This window comes from Lethenteron reissneri, unplaced genomic scaffold (assembly GCF_015708825.2).
Source record: "Lethenteron reissneri isolate LAM-NWPU_2019-01 unplaced genomic scaffold, ASM1570882v1 scaffold_1639, whole genome shotgun sequence".
NCBI classification, from domain to species: Eukaryota; Metazoa; Chordata; class Hyperoartia; order Petromyzontiformes; family Petromyzontidae; genus Lethenteron; species Lethenteron reissneri.
Genome location: NW_026891376.1, coordinates 1,122,836 through 1,142,214, shown reverse-complemented (window position 1 = coordinate 1,142,214; position 19,379 = coordinate 1,122,836). Strand labels below are relative to the sequence as shown.

At 43.7% G+C, this 19,379-nt stretch overlaps 1 protein-coding gene across 1 annotated transcript in view; it reads right to left on the bottom strand.

Moving 5' to 3' along the window:
* LOC133363053 (chymotrypsin-like elastase family member 2A) overlaps positions 1–16,087 on the bottom strand; it is a 68,746-nt gene extending 52,659 nt beyond the window's left edge. The window contains exons 1-2 of the mRNA XM_061582063.1: positions 15,956–16,087; positions 14,824–14,954 (exon numbers count right to left, since the gene is read on the bottom strand). Coding sequence (XP_061438047.1) covers positions 14,824–14,954; positions 15,956–16,007 — 183 coding nt within the window. The 5' untranslated portion in view covers positions 16,008–16,087. The remainder of the gene's footprint in view (positions 1–14,823; positions 14,955–15,955) is intronic.
* Between the last annotated feature and the right edge of the window lie 3,292 nt (positions 16,088–19,379).

The following is a 19,379-nucleotide window of genomic DNA, read 5'->3' as shown; positions in this document are numbered from 1 at the left end:
GTGCATGTCTATGTGTGTGTGAGTCTACATGTATGTGTGTCTGTAAGTCGATGTGTTTGTGTGTGTCAGTCCATATGTGTGTGTGTCTCAGTCCTAATGCGTGTGTGTTAGTCGCTGTGTGTGCATGCCTCCATGTTAGTCAGTATAACTCAATTTCTTTGCGTGTTTGTAGGTCCATGTGTGCGTCTTAGTCCATGCATGTGTTTTATTGACCTGCTTAAGGCCTATGATACCATCAGTAGGCCTGCCCTCTGGGTTGTTCTTCGTGCTTTCCGACTCCCTGATCCACTGCTCACCATCCTTAAGGACCTTCATGATGGTGAGCGGCACCTCGTCAAACTATGTGGCCGTGAGTCAGAGCCATTCCCTGTACACCTTGGGGTGCAACAGGGATGTCCTCTGGTTCCCACATTATTTTACATATATTTCGACCACGTAGTTCGTGAAGCCTTCAATGGCTGTACCGGAAGAATTCCCATCTCGTACAAATACAATGGGAGGCTGATCGATGTCCGGGTGCGGTCAAGGGATGGCTCCCTATTGCTCAACCACGTTATGTATGCCGATGATCTTCTAATTGCTGCTCATTCGGAGGAGGAGTTCGAGGTGCTACTGCTGAACCTAGAGTTTGCCACCAAGAGGTGGGGCCTTACCATCAGCCCCACCAAAACTAAGCACCTGCCTGCCTATTTTTTACCATCGGACACTCCACCCCCACAACTCCCAATTGGTGATGGGGCAGTTGTGGAGAGACAGTGGAGAGTTTCCCATACCTTGCCAGTGTGCTAATGACCGGCTCCGGTTTAACAGCAGAGGTTTCACTCCGAATCAGTCGAGCTGCATTATCTTTTCATTGGCTGCGTAACGCTGTATAGAAGCTACCTGGTCTATCAATCTGCACGAAGCTTCAGGTCTTCTCGGCCACGGTCATTCCCTCCCTTCTCTACGCTTGCGAAACTTGGACCCCCCTAATGGAACATTTTCGCCGGTTAGAAACATTTAGGATGGCCTGCCTACGATCCATCCTGAGTTTAACCAGGCTGTATTGTGTGAGGAGCTCACAAATCCTTGAAATATGTGGTATAAAGTCCCATTGTTGACCTCCTCCGGCAGGCAAGGCTGCGTTGCCTGAGTCATGTAGCCCGCATGGCCAGCCACTGCATGCCTAAACAGCTTTTGTTCGACCGGATCGAGGGGGTTAAACGGGCGCGGCACGGGCTGGAGAAGACATGGAGTAATGTGGTACAGGAGGACTTGGAGCTGAGTCCACTTGCGGATGACTAGTACCAGCCATGTCAAGATCGGCCTCTGTGGAGGAGGCTCTTGAAGGACGTTACTGGGCAGTTGGAGGCAGTCGCCCTCCAACAACAACGGAGGGCGACGCTCACAACAACGAGCGGAGCGCCGGGTGGATAAAGCACAGCAAGTTGGCACAGTAGGGGCCACAGGTAATGTATCAGCCAGTCGTCTCAATCAGTCGACCTTTGCCATCTGGGTTTGCCCCGTGACCTCCTGCCAGCGGGCGTTCAACACTTCAAGTGGCCTCAAGGTGCACATAACCTGGCACAAGCGTTGTTGTGACGTCACCGCCACTTAGTGGCCAATGGCGGTTGTTGTTGTTCAGTCTATGTATGTATGTGTGAGTCCATTTGTGTGTGTAACTACATATGTGTCTGCCTTTTCGCCCGGGCAACGCCGGGTACTAACCGCTAGTACCTAATAAATGAAACTGAAACTTTTAAGTTGACAGATGTGAAAAAGGAATAGCGCTTCCTCACCGCGGGGCTTACGGCATGGTACTTGGCAATTTTTTTACACGTCCACCCCACCGTTTGAGAGCCAAATCCTTTGCAAGTGCGCAGCCACACACACAGACATACAGACATACAATGTCATTAATAGGTAATATAAAGATACACCAATACTCATAGATTTGCATAGAGACACACAACGACCAATATAGATACAAACAGGTTAAGTGTTGCATTTATTTGATTGTTTGCATATGTGGGCCTGTTTAGCCAGTTACTGCCAATTTTACACGGGAAATCCGTGGTACGTAAGTACAGCAGCAATCGCCAAGCCACCGGAGGTGTGCCAATGACAACCCCCTAAGACCAAGAAGTACACATAATGAGAGGGAGGCACAGAGAGAGAGACACACACAGAGTCAGAAATAACAGCTGACCTCGGCAGGTAGGATGGAAACATCACAGTCAGTTAAGACTTTACTTGGTTAATAACGTCTTAACAAGTAAAGTCTTAAATGGCTGTGATGTTTCCATGCTACCTGCCGAGGTCAGCTGTTATTTCCGACTCTCTGAGTACATCACCAGGTTAAATATCTGTGAGGTGGCCTAGCCGCCTCCTCTGGCTGGAACTGTCTCACATTGACATGCTAATATCTCGCATTTACATTTACTTACAAATTCCTTCTCTAGCTCCACCCACTTACCCTTGGGTTGAGCCCACCAAAATCCTATGTAAACTCTTGTTGCAGCAGCTCTTTCTCCTATGTCAGCAGTTCTCCTGCTGTATCTGTTCCACCTGATGACGGTCGCTTGTGTTGCGATCAAAACGTCATAATATATTATTTTCTACCTACGTGACTTCACCGAAAGAACTAAAGAGTATGGATTCCTGCGGTAACGAAAGCTTCAAATGAAGACATCAATAATCCTTAACAATTGTTTCTCAAGTCACGAGGAATGTAACGGTCATAAACAAAAAAGTATGCCAACCAAAACGAGTGAAAATATGACAGCGAGAGGCAAAAAAAAGTTAAGTATAGGTTTAATCGAGAAGTAAAAAAGGGAGCTATACATGAGCGGCAAGGCAATTCCAGAATCGTGGATCAGTAATGCGGAAAATTTATTTTACCAAACAAAGTTTTAAGAAATGTAACTTTTAGTAGAGATAATGAGGCACTTCGGAAGCTACAGGAAGCAGTTAAATAACTCAGTGGTCATTTAGGTAATTTGTGGATTTGTTAACGAGGACCAGTAGGGTTTAGACAGACCAGTGATGGTCTCTCCAGATATCCAGGGTGGACAGATTTGAATTAATGTCGAGGCTGCAATTTTAATTTCCATATGGGGCGTCAAAGGGCACAAATGGAGAGTGGAGCTGTTTTTGTTTCTCCAGTCAGTGGACTCATCAGCTCCTAGGGCGTGGACTACACCAGTTAGCTTATCATCACTCTCGCCATTTGAGACTGGTAGCTGCAAAAAATACATATTACAGGACCCTGGAAAAATTGAAGTATGAATAGCTAATTTCAGAATGAAAACGCAGATCATTAACATCAGGGACGTTGATGTTGTAAGAGTGAATGTGACAATATTGGACAAATTCAAGTCAATGGGGGTGCTCATAGGTAGTTTGATGTATTTTAACTGATTGAGTGTCTTTCGCCACAAGCAGTGTGAAAAGCATGTAATTAACCTTTCAGACCACATGCGCAATTTTTTTACTAATTTATTGTTGCAATGACACAAGCAAGTGGCAAAGAAGGATCACAGATAAACTACTGCAATACTATAAAGGATAAAAACAATTTGGTTCGAGTTGTTATGCAGTCACAAAAGCGATTACCTAATTAACATATCTCACGTCATGTATGATAATCTAACATTGCCATGAAGTACAGGTAATTGTACTTGTTTTATCACGTTACATTTCCATATATTGCATGAGATATTATAAAATAGAATAAATTAATTCCAGCCACTCCATGCTCCCTTGTGGCCACCCATTAATAACGTTACACTGTCTATTGAAGGTCCAAGATTGGAGGACTTTTTCACAGTTCTGGCTTCATGACATTGCTGTGACAAGCAGTAAGAAATTTTCACTTTCGTTCACGTGATAACTTTATTCGTTGCTTGTGTGGAGGAGGGTTTATGACACACACGTAATTATGAGTCATAACATTGGTCGTGAAAGCCAAAGTGTTAAATTTATACAGATGAACTTATCTTGACTTAAAGCTTTCATGACTGAAGGAATTCATATTATTTGGGTCTTTTGGTAAAGTGACGTGGATATGTTCAAAGAAAATATCAAAAAATGACAAGAAAAATAACAAACAACTACGACGTTTCGACCACAACAAAAGCGATCGTCATCAGGAATAAATGAGAGGGGGAAAGCTGCTGAATCAGACTGTTTAAAAGCTTTAAAATGGATGTAGCCCATGGGTCATAAACGAAGTAGGCGGGGCTAGTGATGTTAAAGTGAGAAATCTGCATGTTTCTGTAAGATCGGAGGGAGACCTCCACGACGAGGGCGCAGAGGTGGCGATGTTAATGTGAGAGATTAGCATGTTAATGGATTATTGCTGAGCAGCAACATTGAGCTTGGCGAGCGAGGTGGCTGTGTTAGTGTAGTGCCATAAGAGGGGAGGGACTGCTGGGGGCTCTGGGACCCTAGACAGATAAGCCCTCAGCGCCAGGCGCTAGGATCCCAGGCACCCCAGACAGTTAAGCCCCTTGGCGCCACCAACGGGGGGGGGCTGTGTGTGCTCTGTGGGATATCTGGGGGCGCACACAACCCCACCCCTCGTTGGGGACGAGGCATAAAAGGGCAGCTCCCTGGCCGATCGGGGCCAGTCGCAGCTCAAGACCCAAGACCCGCCAGCCAGCCAGCTTAGGACCCTGGACCCCCTCGTCCTGCTTGTCCTTGTAAGGGCCGGGACGCTGTGAGGGCCAGTGGTGGGACTCTGGGACTCCCAGCTCTACGTCCTTGTAAGGGCGAGTTCCGAGGAAGCCAGAGTCCAGACCCGCACCTTGGCTGGGTCGGGTCAGGTAGCCTCCCCTAGGGTAATTGTAGCCGGAGGACCCCAGAGCGTAGCCAGAGTAGTGTATTTAGGCTGTGTACATAGGCTGTGTACCTAGGCTGTAACAAAGTATCAGGACTGTTGGAGTGTTGTATTGTAATAAAGAAGTTACCTCTACAAGTGTCTCCGGAACCCATTACATTAGTGTGGAAAATTTAAACTGTTAATGTAAAATCAGAGAGCCAAAAATAACAACTAACATTGGAAGGTGGTAGGATGGGAACATTACAGCCAGTTATGACTTAAACTGGTTGTTAACGTCTTTACGATTGTAACGGTGTAAATAGTGCAGGAGACGAGTTGACGGAGGAAACACGTATTTATTATAACACTCTACAGCAGGGGTCCTCAAACTTTTTAAACAGGAGGCCAGTTCACTGTCCCTCAGACCGTTGGAGGGCCGGACTATAGTTAAAAAAAACTATGAACAAATTCCTATGCACACTGCATATATCTTATTTTGAAGTGAAGAAACAAAACGGGAACAAATACAATATTTAAAATGAAGAACAAGTAAAGTTAAATCAACAAACTTGCCAGTATTTCAATGGGAACTATGGGCCTGCTTTTGGCTAATGAGATGGTCAATGTCCGGTTCCATATTTGTCACTGCTAGTCGTAACAAGTGATGCAAGTGTGCATCCGTTAATCTAGATCTGGTTGGAGATTTCAAATGTTTCATTCTGGAAAAAGTCTGTTCACAGACATAAGTGCTGCCAAAGATGGTTACCATTTTGAGTGCATGGTTCTTGAGATGAGGATATGTGTCAGAGGGGAGAGATGCATAGAAATTATGAAGGCTGCTTGACTTGAATGCGTCTTTCAGAGTCACAATTCTGCAGTTCAGCCAGTTCCATTTGGTAAATTGTATCCACATTTTCAATGTCAATAGAAAATGGGTTACGGAAAAGCTGTATGTCCTGTTCATGGAGATGAAGCTCTTTAAATCTAAATTGGAACTCCTTTTGCAATTTTTCCAGTGAATCCACACATGTTTTGTTTGGGAATGCAACCAATGGTTTTTCCGCTAACAGATTTTGAGTTGTGGGGAGATGGCAGAAGTTTTCCTCCTTCACTTGTTTGATGAGGAAGCCTAATTTTACTTCAAATGCTTTGACATGTGATTGCATATCACAGATGAGTTTCCCCTTTCCTTGAAGTTGCACATTGAAACTGTTGAGTAGCTCTGTTACATCTGTCAGAAAGGCAAGGTGCCATTTCCATTCTGCATCATTGAGCTCTGGTACTTCTTTGTTTTTTGAAAACAGAAAAGCTGTAATCTGTGGAAGTCATAGAAATGTTTCAAAACTCTCCCTCGACTCAGCCAACGGACTTCTGTGTGGTACAGAACATCTTCATAGTCAACATTTAGCTCAGAAAGAAATTCCTGAAATTGTCTGTGGTTTAGTGCATGAGCTCTAATGAAGTTAACACAAGATTCCACAATTTTCATAACAGAGTCCCACTTCAGTGATTTACTACACAGCGCTTGTTGGTGGATGAGGCAGTGTATGGCTATTGGATGAGAATGGTTATGTTTGTCCATCTCTTGGTTAATGCGAGCAATTACTCCTTTCTTAGACCCCACCATGCTAGGAGCACCATCAGTTGTCACACTGGCTAGTTTAGCCCAGTTCAGCTCCAAACCATTCACAGTTTGGCAAACCTTTTCATAGATATCCTCTCCTGTAGTTGTTCCTTTGATGCTTTGCAGTGCAGCAAGCTCTTCTGTGACTTCGAAATAGTCATTCGTCCCACGAATAAAAATTAGAAGTGTGCAGAATCACGACCATCATTGCTTTCGTCGAGTGCCAAGGAAAAATAGGAACGTTTTTTTGTGAAGTTTTGCAAATGCTGATGCAAATTGTCTCCCATTTCTTCAATCCTCCGTGTAATTGTAGGTCCTGAAAGACTCACTGTACTAATTAAATCGGCCTTCTCTGGACACATCTCTTTGGCAACAGAAAGAAGGCATTCTTTAACAAATTCTCCCTCCACGAATGGTCTGCCAGTGCACGCTATTAGCTTGGCAACTTGAAAACTTGCTCGCAGTGATGAAATATTTAGCTGCTTCTGCTTCACAAAAGTATTTTGCTGAGTTGTTAATGTATTTTTCAGTTTAAATATTTTATCTTTTCTCACTTCTCCGACCAAACAATCATATTTATCTTTATGTTGAGTTTCATAGTGTCGACGTAAATTGTATTCTTTGAACACAGACACTATATTCTGGCATATCAGACACACAGCTCTTTCCTTGTACTGCATGAAAAAGTAATCATAAGTCCACTGTTCTTTGAATATCCTACACTCCGAGTCAACTTTTCTCTTTCTTGACATCATTGTTTCCTAGGGAGTCAAAATTGCTATTAGTAAAATACCAATATATATACAGCGCTACAAAAACAATATACCAGCAATAACTTTGCCCACACAGAGACATACAGACTGCACTGCCCATCAATGCAGTCTGATTGGGGGAACTCCGCTTTTACCCCAGGCTCACACTGGTGCGGGTGCCATTAAAAAGTTAATTACACCTGCAGTTTTGTTCACAGATCGCAGTGCGATCTGCGAACTCGCATAGGAATCTGATCGCATGGGGGAGAAGACCCATGCGATCCGATTCCACTGCAGGAAAAAAGAAGGCACATGTGCCTTTTTTTTCTTCCAAATCTAATGCAAGTTCAGCCATACAAGCATATGGCTGAACTCGCACTGCTCAGAGATCGCAACAGTATGAACCGGGGCTTAAACAACATACAACATATAACCTCATACAACTGAATAGCAATCAGAATATAAATGCACTTACTGTCATTTAAATTGGGTTTCCTACTCCTCGGCTGTCTGTCACTGACCAGCACGGGAAAACAGCAGGCAGCCCCTCCAGAGATCAGAGATCACTCTGTTATTACCCCTCTATCATTTACTCAGCGGTGCGTGTGCTGGGGATCTACATCCCCAGCACACAGGAATATCACTGGGAGTGGAGCCGAGGGGCAAGTGAGGGAGCTGAGGGAGGGAGAGCCAGTCTAGCGCAGCCAGGGGAGGGCTGGCAGCCTTAGGCCTGGGGGGGCAAGTCCAGTCAATTGGCCCATTGAACCATTCACCAGCGCAGCCCAATGAGTGCCCACCGCCGCAGCTCAATCAGTGCCCACCGCCGCAGCTCAATCAGTGCTCACCAGCGCAGCCAAATCAGTGCTCGCCACCGCAGTCCAATCAGTGCCCACCACCGCAGCCCAATTAGTGCTCACCAGCGCAGCCCAATTAGTGCTCACAAGCGCAGCCCAATTAGTGCTCACAAGCGCAGCCCAATTAGTGACCATGGGCCGGATAAATGTCCTCGGCGGGCTGCATGTGGCCCGCGGGCCGTAGTTTGAGGACCCCTGCTCTACAGTAACAGTCAGCTATACAGCCTAGGAACACAGCCTACGTCTACGCGTGCCTGACACTGGCTACGCTCTCAGGTCCTCCGGCTATGTATTTCCTAAAGGAGGCTATCTGACCCGACCTAACCAGGGTACGGGTCTCAACCACTGGCCCATCGGACCCGGCCCTGATAAGGACGTCGGGCCAGGGGTTCCCAGGGTCTCACCACTGGGCCACACAGAGTCCCGGCCCTGATAAGGGCGGCGGGGCTAGGGGTCCCAGGGTCCTATCTAGCTTACTCCGTCTTCCTTCTTCACTGGCTCCAACGACTCCCCGAGCTCTCTCGCGCACCGCCCTATATACCCCTCTGCCCCCCCGAGGGGCGGGGTTGTATGCGGACGTCGATGTAGCCACCCCATGCACGGACCGTGATGTAGACACCGGCTACGTAATGGCTCGCTACACCCCGGTACGTACCACCTCTACACAATGATTGCTCAGTTTATACCCGACTTCTCGATTGAAGTTGTGTCTGTGTCTGTATATGCGGATGGTTTCATGAACGAATCTTTGTTGATAGCGAGTGGGTTTGCAAAGTACCTTTGTGTGAGCCCACCACATTAAAACAATGATCAGCCATGGCCAAGGTATTGGGCCTACCGTTTTTCAGATCTGCCTTATGTTCATGAACATAGTCCAATACATATCGCTTAGTTTCCCCAATGTAACTACTGACGCAGACACAGCTTAGTTTGTAGATGCTGTGGTATGTATTGTATGTCAGGAATCACATGATTTCGATTTAAAGCTTTCGTGACTGCAAGGATTCATCTTCTTGGTTCTTTCGGTAAAGTCACGTAGAGGGGAAGTAATAAAATAATAAAAATAAAACATAATAAAATAATTCTCACGGCGTTTCGGCCACAACTCAAGCAGCCGTCCTCAGGTGAAGAACATGTATTTGATAAGCTGCTTAAATAGACGCTCCAAGCCTAGGACGTGTCATTCAGACTCTGTCTTATCGACAGACATGTTCTTCACCTAAGCTGCTAAAATAGACGCTCCAAGCCTAGGACGTGTCATTCAGACTCTGTCTTATCGACAGACATGTTCTTCACCTGAGGACGGCTGCTTGCGTTGTGGCCGAAACGTCGTGAGAATTATTTTATTATGTTTTATTTTTATTATTTCATTACTTCCCTTCTACGTGACTTTACCGAAAGAACCAAGAAGCGGAATCCCATGCTTCACAGATGGGATCAGATCATGAATTTGATGTACTGTGTTAAATCGAACCTGGATCTTGTGTTTGCTCATGATTTTGGAGATCTTTTTGGTGACCCCTGCTATGTATGGAAAGGTGATGGTTTTGATTGGGTCCTCAAATGGTTGGGGTGATAGCTTTACGGATTGTATAATCTGAATATCCATTGATCTTGAGAGCTTGGTGTATATGTTTCAGTTCATTGGCTAGGTGATGATGGTCGGAAATACATCGAGCTCTATAGTGTAGAGTTTTGATGATGGAATTCTTCTGGGAAGGATGGTAGTGGGTGTCAGGTTTTAAATATGCATCTGTACGGGTGGCTTTCCTGTAGACAGAGTGTCCCATTGAGCCAATTGGTCTCCTTTCGATTGAAACATCCAATAATGGTAGCTTGCCATCCTTTTCACCTCCATGGTGAATTTGATGGTGTATGGAATTGATGTGTTGAGGAATTGGTTCAGAGCTGATCGGCCATGTGGCCAGATGACAAACGTGTCATCTACGTACCTCTTCCACAAGGACGGACGTAGAGTGGATACCTGGATGGAATCTGTCTCAAATTTTTCCATGAAAACATTGGCTACAACTGGAGATAAGGGAGAACCCAATGTGGTGCTTTCAACTTGTTTGTAGAAAGTTCTATTCTAGGTGAAGTAAGTGTTGGTGTGGCAGGGTCTCACCAGGGCCGGTACATGAACATTCAGTCCTTGTTGGACCAAGTCTTCAATGATTGCAATGGTGGCTGGCACAGGAACTTTGGTAAAAAAGAGACCACATCGAAACTAACGAGCACATCACCTGGAGATAGTGAGATGTCCTTAATTAACGATACCAAGTGAGCTGAGATAAGTACAGGTGAGGTGGTCTTGTCAGTGAATGGCTGCAGGGTCTCAGACAGAAATCGGGCCAATTGTAGGTAGGTGAGTCAATAGTGGAGACGATAGATGAAGGGGTGTACCCTGTTTATGGATTTTTGTAAGCCATACAATCTGTGTGGTTTGGCAGCAGAGGGTTTTAAAGAAAACCGCTTGGTTCGATTAAAGATGTCGAATCAGTGATGATATTGTTGGTTTTCGTAACGAGGCTGTTGGTGGGATCTATTTGTATTATTTTATAGCTACCATCATTAAGTAGGTGCTCAATGTTGTCATTGTATTGTTTTGTCCATGCTGACTGTGACATTGCTCTTGTCAGCTGAGAAGATGACGATGTAATTTCTCTTTTTTAATTAGGAAAGCTAAAAGCGCTCATCCTTACTGATGTTGCTAATAGGTGTTTTAGCGTTTTTGAGGATTGCAGCAATTTCCAATCTTGCCACGTCTATAGTGATGTGTCCCAAACCCTTATGGTCTACGTCAACCTGGGCAATTATATCATCAACTGGGATGTGTTTATGGGTGACTGCGAAATTTAGCCCTTTAGTTAGAACCGATTTTAGGCTGTCAGAAATTAGACTGTTATTCTGATTGATAATATTCTTGTCAATATTTAACTTTTTAACGTGGGGATCAGGCTTCTTCTTGGAAAGGAGGTTGAACGTGGAAATCAGGTTATCTTTGCATTTAGCTGACATTGAGTGCGGCTGAAGAGGCTGTCCTGTTATCTACATGTTCCCAATCAGATGTAGACATTTTTTTCCGTCAATGTTAAGTGTGGTTTTAGGAGAGCCTTGTCTAAATTATCTAGTTCAAATTTGAACTAGATAACCTGAATTCACCAGCCCTGCCCACTTCGTTTATGACCCTTGGGCTACACCCATTTTAACCATTTAAAAAATAGTCTGCCTCAGCAGCTTTCCCCCTCTTTTTACTTCCTGATGACGATCGCTTGTGTTGCGGTCGAAACGTCGTAGTTTTTTGTTATTTTTGGTTATTTTACTTTAACTTATCTACATGACTTTACCGAAAGACCCAAAGAAGATGATCGTATTATAATAAAAACACATTCACTCACTAGCTCCTACAACCCTCTAACTCACTCACCTATTCACTGACCCACTCCCCCACAACACTTTTTGCTATTTCGCTCGCATTCCTCTTTGGAACTCCCTCCCATAATTGTCTCTCCTTCCAAGCGCTTATAATAACAACCTTGGTCAAAACAAAAAACTCGTTCACGCTGCTGTTTATTCCTGACCTCTTGATATGTTGGGACTTTGTGTCTGTGCTTAGCAGCTGTGTTAACAAAAAAGAGGAAGAAGTACGGAATCTGCATGATGTGTACACGTGTACAACACAAGCGGCTGTGAGACGCAGCTTAAACCATGCATTGCGTTTGGTGCACAAATAATTTTAACAAGCTTTGATTAAGATTCAATGAAGTATTAACTTTTTAGCTCTGTCCATCTGTCTGTAATTGAGGGCAGCGATACATCTCTAAACTATAAACAAAACTCGAGTATGAGGTTTAAATTGTGACCATGAACTTAGCCTAGATAAAAAGGTCACTTTGCTCACAGGGGTATTTAAGCAAAACTTGGCGATGAAAAACCAGCACTAAAATAATTCACCATGTAAAGGTTAGCAAACAGAACCTGCCATCCACGGGCCATCAATTCTATTCCATCTCCTAGCGCGGCAATTTAAACAATATTACCACTCACAATAAGTGCATTTATTACCAAAATTACATTGGCATCGGTAATGGGTTCCTGATATTGAGAAACGGTAAATGATCCTGAAAACACGTAGGCTTTCGCGACCAATGTCAGCCAGAATAGAGGTTTTTGGGTATAAATGTGTCATTAAAACCCGCCACCACCCGACACAGCCAAGTAGTAAGGGTTGTCACGTAAACAGAACATGCCAATTCGTCACTCATACAGCACACCATGTGTTGGAAAGCCAAGCCACAACATTTACAAACCGAGTACGACGTTTCGCCAGTAATTACAACTAGCTTCATCATGTGACAGCCATATTTGTCGAGAAGTCTTACTGTTTCATTCCTTATATAATATAGAGGCGTAGATGTATGACCACCCTTCTGTGCTCTTGCACAATGTGTGGGATGGTGGATGGACTGAGCCAACGTACATTATGCATGTGCATTATGCGACCACTTTGAACTTGTCCATCCTGTCTATTGTATTAATTAAAATATCCCTACCAACGGTAATCCTTATTTAATTACGCTGCCCTTTGTAGGCATTTATTAAACTCGCCAGATGTTTTGAAAAACAAAAGATCCGAGTCAGATTTGGCATGGTACATAAATTGCAAAAATTAATATCTCTGTACTAAAGATGTATTACCAACGCTATGAACAGAAGGTAAGTGCAGGAATAACTGCACGTGTGGTAAATGTTATGTTGGGCAAACAGGACGAATGATCAGCTCGAGACTAAAAGAACATCAGAGAAATATTAAATTCTCCCAAATGCAACTGTCAGCAGTAGCAGAACACGCGTGCCAACAAGGACACTCAATTGATTTTGATAATGTTGAAGTTTTGTGTAAAACTAGCTACGACTGGCCAAGACTAATTCGAGAATCTATCCAAATTAAAATAAATCAAAATAACTTTAACCATTCAGATAGCTTCCGTTTTAGTGCTGCGTGGAAGCGAATAATCAAATAATACATTGTTTAAATAAATGCCTACAAAGGGCAGCGTACTTCAATAGGGATTACCATTGGTAGTGCTATTTTAATAGACACAATAGACAGGAAGGACAAGTTCAAAGGACTCGCATAATGCACATGCATAATGTACCTTGACTCAGTAATCCTCCCACCCCCCACAGTGTGCAAGAGCGCAGAAGGGTGGTCAATACATCTACGCATCTATATAAGGAACGAAACAATACGACTTCTCCACAAATCTTGCTGTCACCTGATGAAGCTAGTTGTAATTACTGGCGAAACGTCGTACTCAGTTTGTACATTTTGTGGCTTGGCTCTCCAACACACCGGTGTGCTGTACTAGTGACGAATTGGCATGTTCTGTTTACGTGACAACCCTTACTAGTTGGCTGTGTCGGGTGGTGGTAGGTTTTAACGACACATTTATATATTTATGCTAACACAAAAACTTCCATTAAGGATCCTTAAAACGCTTCCTGATTTACACTTGTTATTGGTTATCAACCCTGTTCAGTCGTCAGGCCCCTGGATTCAAGCGAAACATAGTTAAATTTCGATTTAAAGCTTTCGTGACTGCAGGGATTTTTTCGGTAAAGTCACGTAGAATGGAAACAATAAAAATAATAAAAATAAAACAAAATAAAATAATTCTCACGACGTTTCGGCGACAACGCAAGCAGCCGTCTTCAGATGAAGAACAGGTCTGTCGAGCAGACAGAGTCTGAATGACACACCCCAGGCTTGGAGCGTCTATTTAAGCTGGGTTGGAGGGGGGGAGAGCGCCTTGACAAAATAATTTGCATAGCAATAGGATTTTAGCATATTTATGGGAAATTCAGATATGCGATTAGTACTACTTGTGAAATGCGTAGGAGGTGGGCAGGGGGTTTAAAGTCATATTATGCCCGTGCATTATGCAGGATTAGCAGCATCAAAGGGAGGGGATTGGGGTAGCATTAATAAAGGGAAGGAATGTTAATAGTATGTAGCTGCAGTAACTAAACCACCACGTAAACAACTAAAGTATAAACTACATAGTATCATCAGTATACTAAATATACTCTTCAATAAGCTGAGCTACTAACAGTAAGTAATACATTACAATTCTATGTCGCAAAAAATATAATATGCTTCCAGCTAAACTTTATTCTCTTACATCACACGGGTATACCCCGTACTATATACTGCCATAGACAAACCCAACATTAAATTATATACTGTATTACTATACACCACCCTATACCTTCGACTATACATTGTAATATTACACTATGTATTATTCTACCCACCCTACTGTATATACAACACATCAATTCCATTCATCTTCTTGGTTCTTTCGGTAAAGTCACGTAGAATGGAAATAATACAATAATAAAAATAAAACATAATAAATAATTCTCACGACGTTTCGGCCACAACGCAAGCAGCCGTCCTCAGGTGAAGAACAGGTCTGTCGAGCAGACAGTCTAAATGACACACCCCAGGCTTGGAGCGTCTATTTAAGCTGGGTTGGAGGGGGGGAGAGTGCCTTGACAAAAGAATTTGCATATCAAGAGTAATTTAGCATATTTATGGGAAATGCAAATATGCGATTAGTACTACTTGTGAAATGCGTAGAAGGTGGGCGGGGGTTTAAAATCATATTATGCCCGTGCATTATGCAGGATTAGCAGCATCAAAGGGAGGGTATAGGGGTAGCATTAATAAAGGGCCATGTCACCACGCAGCACACCGGAGGTTTGGGGGTGGGGGTGTACTCTCACCTGCCAGGGCCAGCTGTTGCGTGCCGTCTCTTCACCGTTGACGATGCGGCCCTGCTGGAGGTTAATTTTAATTCCTTGAAGCTTCAGGTTGCGCCGTAACACAGCTCCATCCTCCTGGGCTGAGATAAGACCTGGGACACGGAGAAAGCAACACGATATTAATCTCATAATTCAGAATGTGTAACCCGCTTTTTTATTTATTAAAGAGAGGGTGATTTAGAGGTGCGGGGAACAACAGACAAGTGCGAAGAGCAACCAGTACCGACGTTAATAATTACGCAAGGTCCTATAGTTGTATGTTGGACGAACTCTTTAAATTCGTGTTTATACATTTGGGAGGAAACTGGAGTGCCCGGAGAAAACCAATGCGTGCAGGAAAGGTAACACTCAATCTCCAACAATTTCCCAAGCTCTGTGGTCATATATTGCGATGTTTCGCCAACTCCATGTATAAGTGCTTATGGGGTGAATCAGAATTCCATGTTTGTGTCAATATATGTGTATGTCTAGTGGGGAGTGGTATTGTAGTGGTTAGCGCACTGCGCTACAAACCTGATGACCCGAGTTCGATTCTCGCTCACGGGCAACACCAGTGACGATTTTTTGAACCGGTCATGGACCTCCCCAAGGTCGACTCAGCCTCAAATGAGTACCTGGTGTTGTGTGTAAACATCGCCATGGTACTGGCCACCCACCACCTCGTGTGCCGTGCCGGCCTCCATAGGTGTTCACTAACAGCACTTGCTCCAATAGTCTGTTACAGGCTATATGGGGGAATCTTTGTCATTGTGAGTGTCTGTTTGTATGCGTGTAAGTTGTTTTGAGTCTTTCTCTGTGTTCGTGTCGTTTGTATGAGTCTGAGAAATTAAGTGGTGTGTGAGTGTCTGTATGTGTATGTGCAAGTTACTTAGTATATTTGTATATATATGACACAGTGTATGTGTGTGATTGCGTTTGAATCTGTCTGTGTGTATGTCTTAGTGTGTTAATGTCTGGGGAGAGCGATATAGTAGCGGTTAGCACTCTGTGCTATGAATCGAAATTCGATACCCGCTCACGTGCAACACCGGTAAGGCTATATTAGAACGATTGTCTTTTTCTGTGTGAGTCTGTGAGTCTGCGAGATACTCACCCTCACTGAGCAGCAGGACCAGCAGGAGCCTGAAGATGTTCACCGTGCACATATTTGCCTCTGAAGGTCCCGGGTTTCCGTGTCTGTCCGCTACCGCTATTTAAACACCTGGCTTCCTGCTCCTCTCACCTCCTCTAATTTTACTCTATACCCCTTGTCGCAACGCTCTCCGATCCCCCCCCCCCCCGCTAACTCCCCTGCTACCCACACTCTTTTTTTTATTGCAGGTGTTTTCATGGCGATAAGACTGAATTCAGATCCGTACAGTCATAAACTATGTGCGTGTCCTCGTGTGTTACAATAGTGAGTGGATTTCGATTTAAAGCTTTCGTGACTGCAGGGATTCATCTTATTGGTTCTTTCGGTAAAGTCACGTAGTAGGGAAGTAATACAATAATAAAAATAAAACATAATAAAATAATTATTTTATTATGTTTTATAATTATTTTATTATGTTTTATTTTTATTATTTTACTTCCCTACTACGTGACTTTACCGAAAGAACCAAGTACACATTCACCATAAAAATAAAACATAATAAAATAATTATTTTATTATGTTTTATTTTTATTATTTTACTTCCCTACTACGTGACTTTACCGAAAGAACCAAGTAATAAAAATGAAACATAATAAAATAATTATTTTATTATGTTTTATTTTTATTATTTTATTACTTCCCTACTACGTGACTTTACCGAAAGAACCAAGAAGAAGTGAGTGGATTCCCTTCGTGATTCCGACTTCTTTGGGTTGTTTAACATGACGCGTTCACGGATCAGTGGTGGTGCCATCGCAACCTTCTCTGATTGTTTGTACTGAGCTCGACAAATACAAAACGTAGCTGCATCCTGGTTATCCATTCACGTCAAAGCAAGTTAATTTATTTAACGCACGATGCAACCTTTTATACGTTTACTTTTAGGTCAACGAGTTGTATAGATTCACACTTGCAGGGTGTATCTATCTTGATGTCCCCAATGTGGACTGTCAGGTGTAGTGGTGGCAGTGCAGGGCAAGGCCATTCCATGCTTGGCGCCTTGTACACATTCACCACTGTGGTGCCGCTGATGTTGATATATATTACGGAGATGTTTGAAGGTCGTCCTTGACATAAGTAGCGATTCCATGCTTGGCATTTATATTTTGCAGTGAAGGGAATGTATTAATTGATCTTGAAACGGTCGCCCTCATCCTCCATGCGTGTATCTTGGAGCACGATTGCTTCAATATGAATCGATTTTCAGCGCCTTTGTGAGGTAGTCTTTATTTCATGATATTTCCCTTCAATGTTTAGCTGCATGATGCTCAGCGATGATCCGATTAACATTTTGGCTTTGATGATTTGAAGGTTGTTTCTGATATTGCTGCTGATATTCTGACTGTGAGGATACTTACTACCGTTATGTTGCAAATTTGATGACATTTGTTACGTTTTCATACTTAACAGGGAAGACCACGTGCTCTTGCTCTTCCACGTCACCACCCCATTAAGCACATTGGTGGACATTCAAATCGAGTCTACAGCCACACTCTAGTGGCCGGTGTCCACTCACCACAGCACCAGGAGGGGAAGCTAGTTTGGAACGTTAAGTCAAAGTACATCTCCATAAAACTATATGGATGCTACGTAGGTACAGTATATTGATAATTTTCAATTTGAGCAGCATTCAAACATCCAGATATAAACGTTATATAGGCCAAACATGAAATAGTCTAACTAATTTACAATTTGGGTGGCCTAACATATAAAATTCTGCTTCTGGAATGTTTCCAGTGAAAAGAACGACTCGACTAAATTTGTGACATATGTTTTTGCCCTTCTTGAGCGCTATTCCAAATTACATTACACACATTCGCCTGTGACTAAATCAACCAGCGTTCGACAGATCTTATCAAATCTTATAAGTTAAAGAAGAGTCTTGACTTAAAGCTGTCGTGGCTGCAGGAATTCATATTATTTGGGTCTTAAATAGGTTCAAAGAAAATAATGAAAACCTACTAAAAACTACGACATTTCGATCGCAACACAAGTGTGTTATGTTGCGATCACTTGTGTTGCGATGGAAACGTCATAGTTTTATGTTGGTGTTAAATACATGTGTTGCCTCCAAGAGTACGTCTGCAACTCAGTTGAACTCACTACCACTGGTGTCTTCAGTGGCCAAACATTATTTTATTAGTAAGCTAGCTGAGTTAGGTTATGTTTACGCGACGCAGACTACATACCAGGACCTCGGATGATGAAGACGACGAAGTTATCCCTCAAACAGCCCCGGGGATGGCAATGCTAAAAAAAAGGGAGTGAGGCGCTGTCGGCGGAGCATCACATAGACCATCCAAGCGACAGCTCACCGCTGTCGGGGAGGGAGCGCCGCACAGCTAACTCCCACCTCGCATAACTCCTCCAAGCCATGTCGTCGATCGTTGCGAGGCTACACTGCGAAGAGCCAGTGGTGGAGGAGACTGCAACAGGAGCCGCGTAACACTGAACATCCCGTCGCTATTTCCCGCCTATGGGGAACCTTCATGATGCAGCCCACGCAAACGGCCGCCATTTTGATGGCTTAGCAGATCGAAGAGCCTGCCAAATCTGAGACTGCGTTGATCTCGCATGTGGACATTCCATCTCTCAGACGAAGACTGCCCTTTGTTAAATAATTTACATCCACCAGAGGCAACTGTGTGTTCCTTCAAACGCCGGTTCCAGATGAATTGTGACTTGGCGGGGTGGACAGAGGCAGAGGCACTGAGAGCACTGCCCGCTGCACTTGACGACGATGCCTTGGCGGCGTTTCTCACCATCCTGCCATCAGAGAGGGCCACGTTATATCACGCCTTTGCGCAAATGGCGGCAATCTACGAACCGCCGTCAAATATGCACCATAAGTTTGCTACACGGAGGAGGGGGGAGGCCGAAACACCCCTCGCCTTTCATATTTTATCTTTTCTCACTTCTCCGACCAAACAATCATATTTATCTTTATGTTGAGTTTCATAGTGTCGACGTAAATTGTATTCTTTGAACACAGACACTATATTCTGGCATATCAGACACACAGCTCTTTCCTTGTACTGCATGAAAAAGTAATCATAAGTCCACTGTTCTTTGAATATCCTACACTCCGAGTCAACTTTTCTCTTTCTTGACATCATTGTTTCCTAGGGAGTCAAAATTGCTATTAGTAAAATACCAATATATATACAGCGCTACAAAAACAATATACCAGCAATAACTTTGCCCACACAGAGACATACAGACTGCACTGCCCATCAATGCAGTCTGATTGGGGGAACTCCGCTTTTACCCCAGGCTCACACTGGTGCGGGTGCCATTAAAAAGTTAATTACACCTGCAGTTTTGTTCACAGATCGCAGTGCGATCTGCGAACTCGCATAGGAATCTGATCGCATGGGGGAGAAGA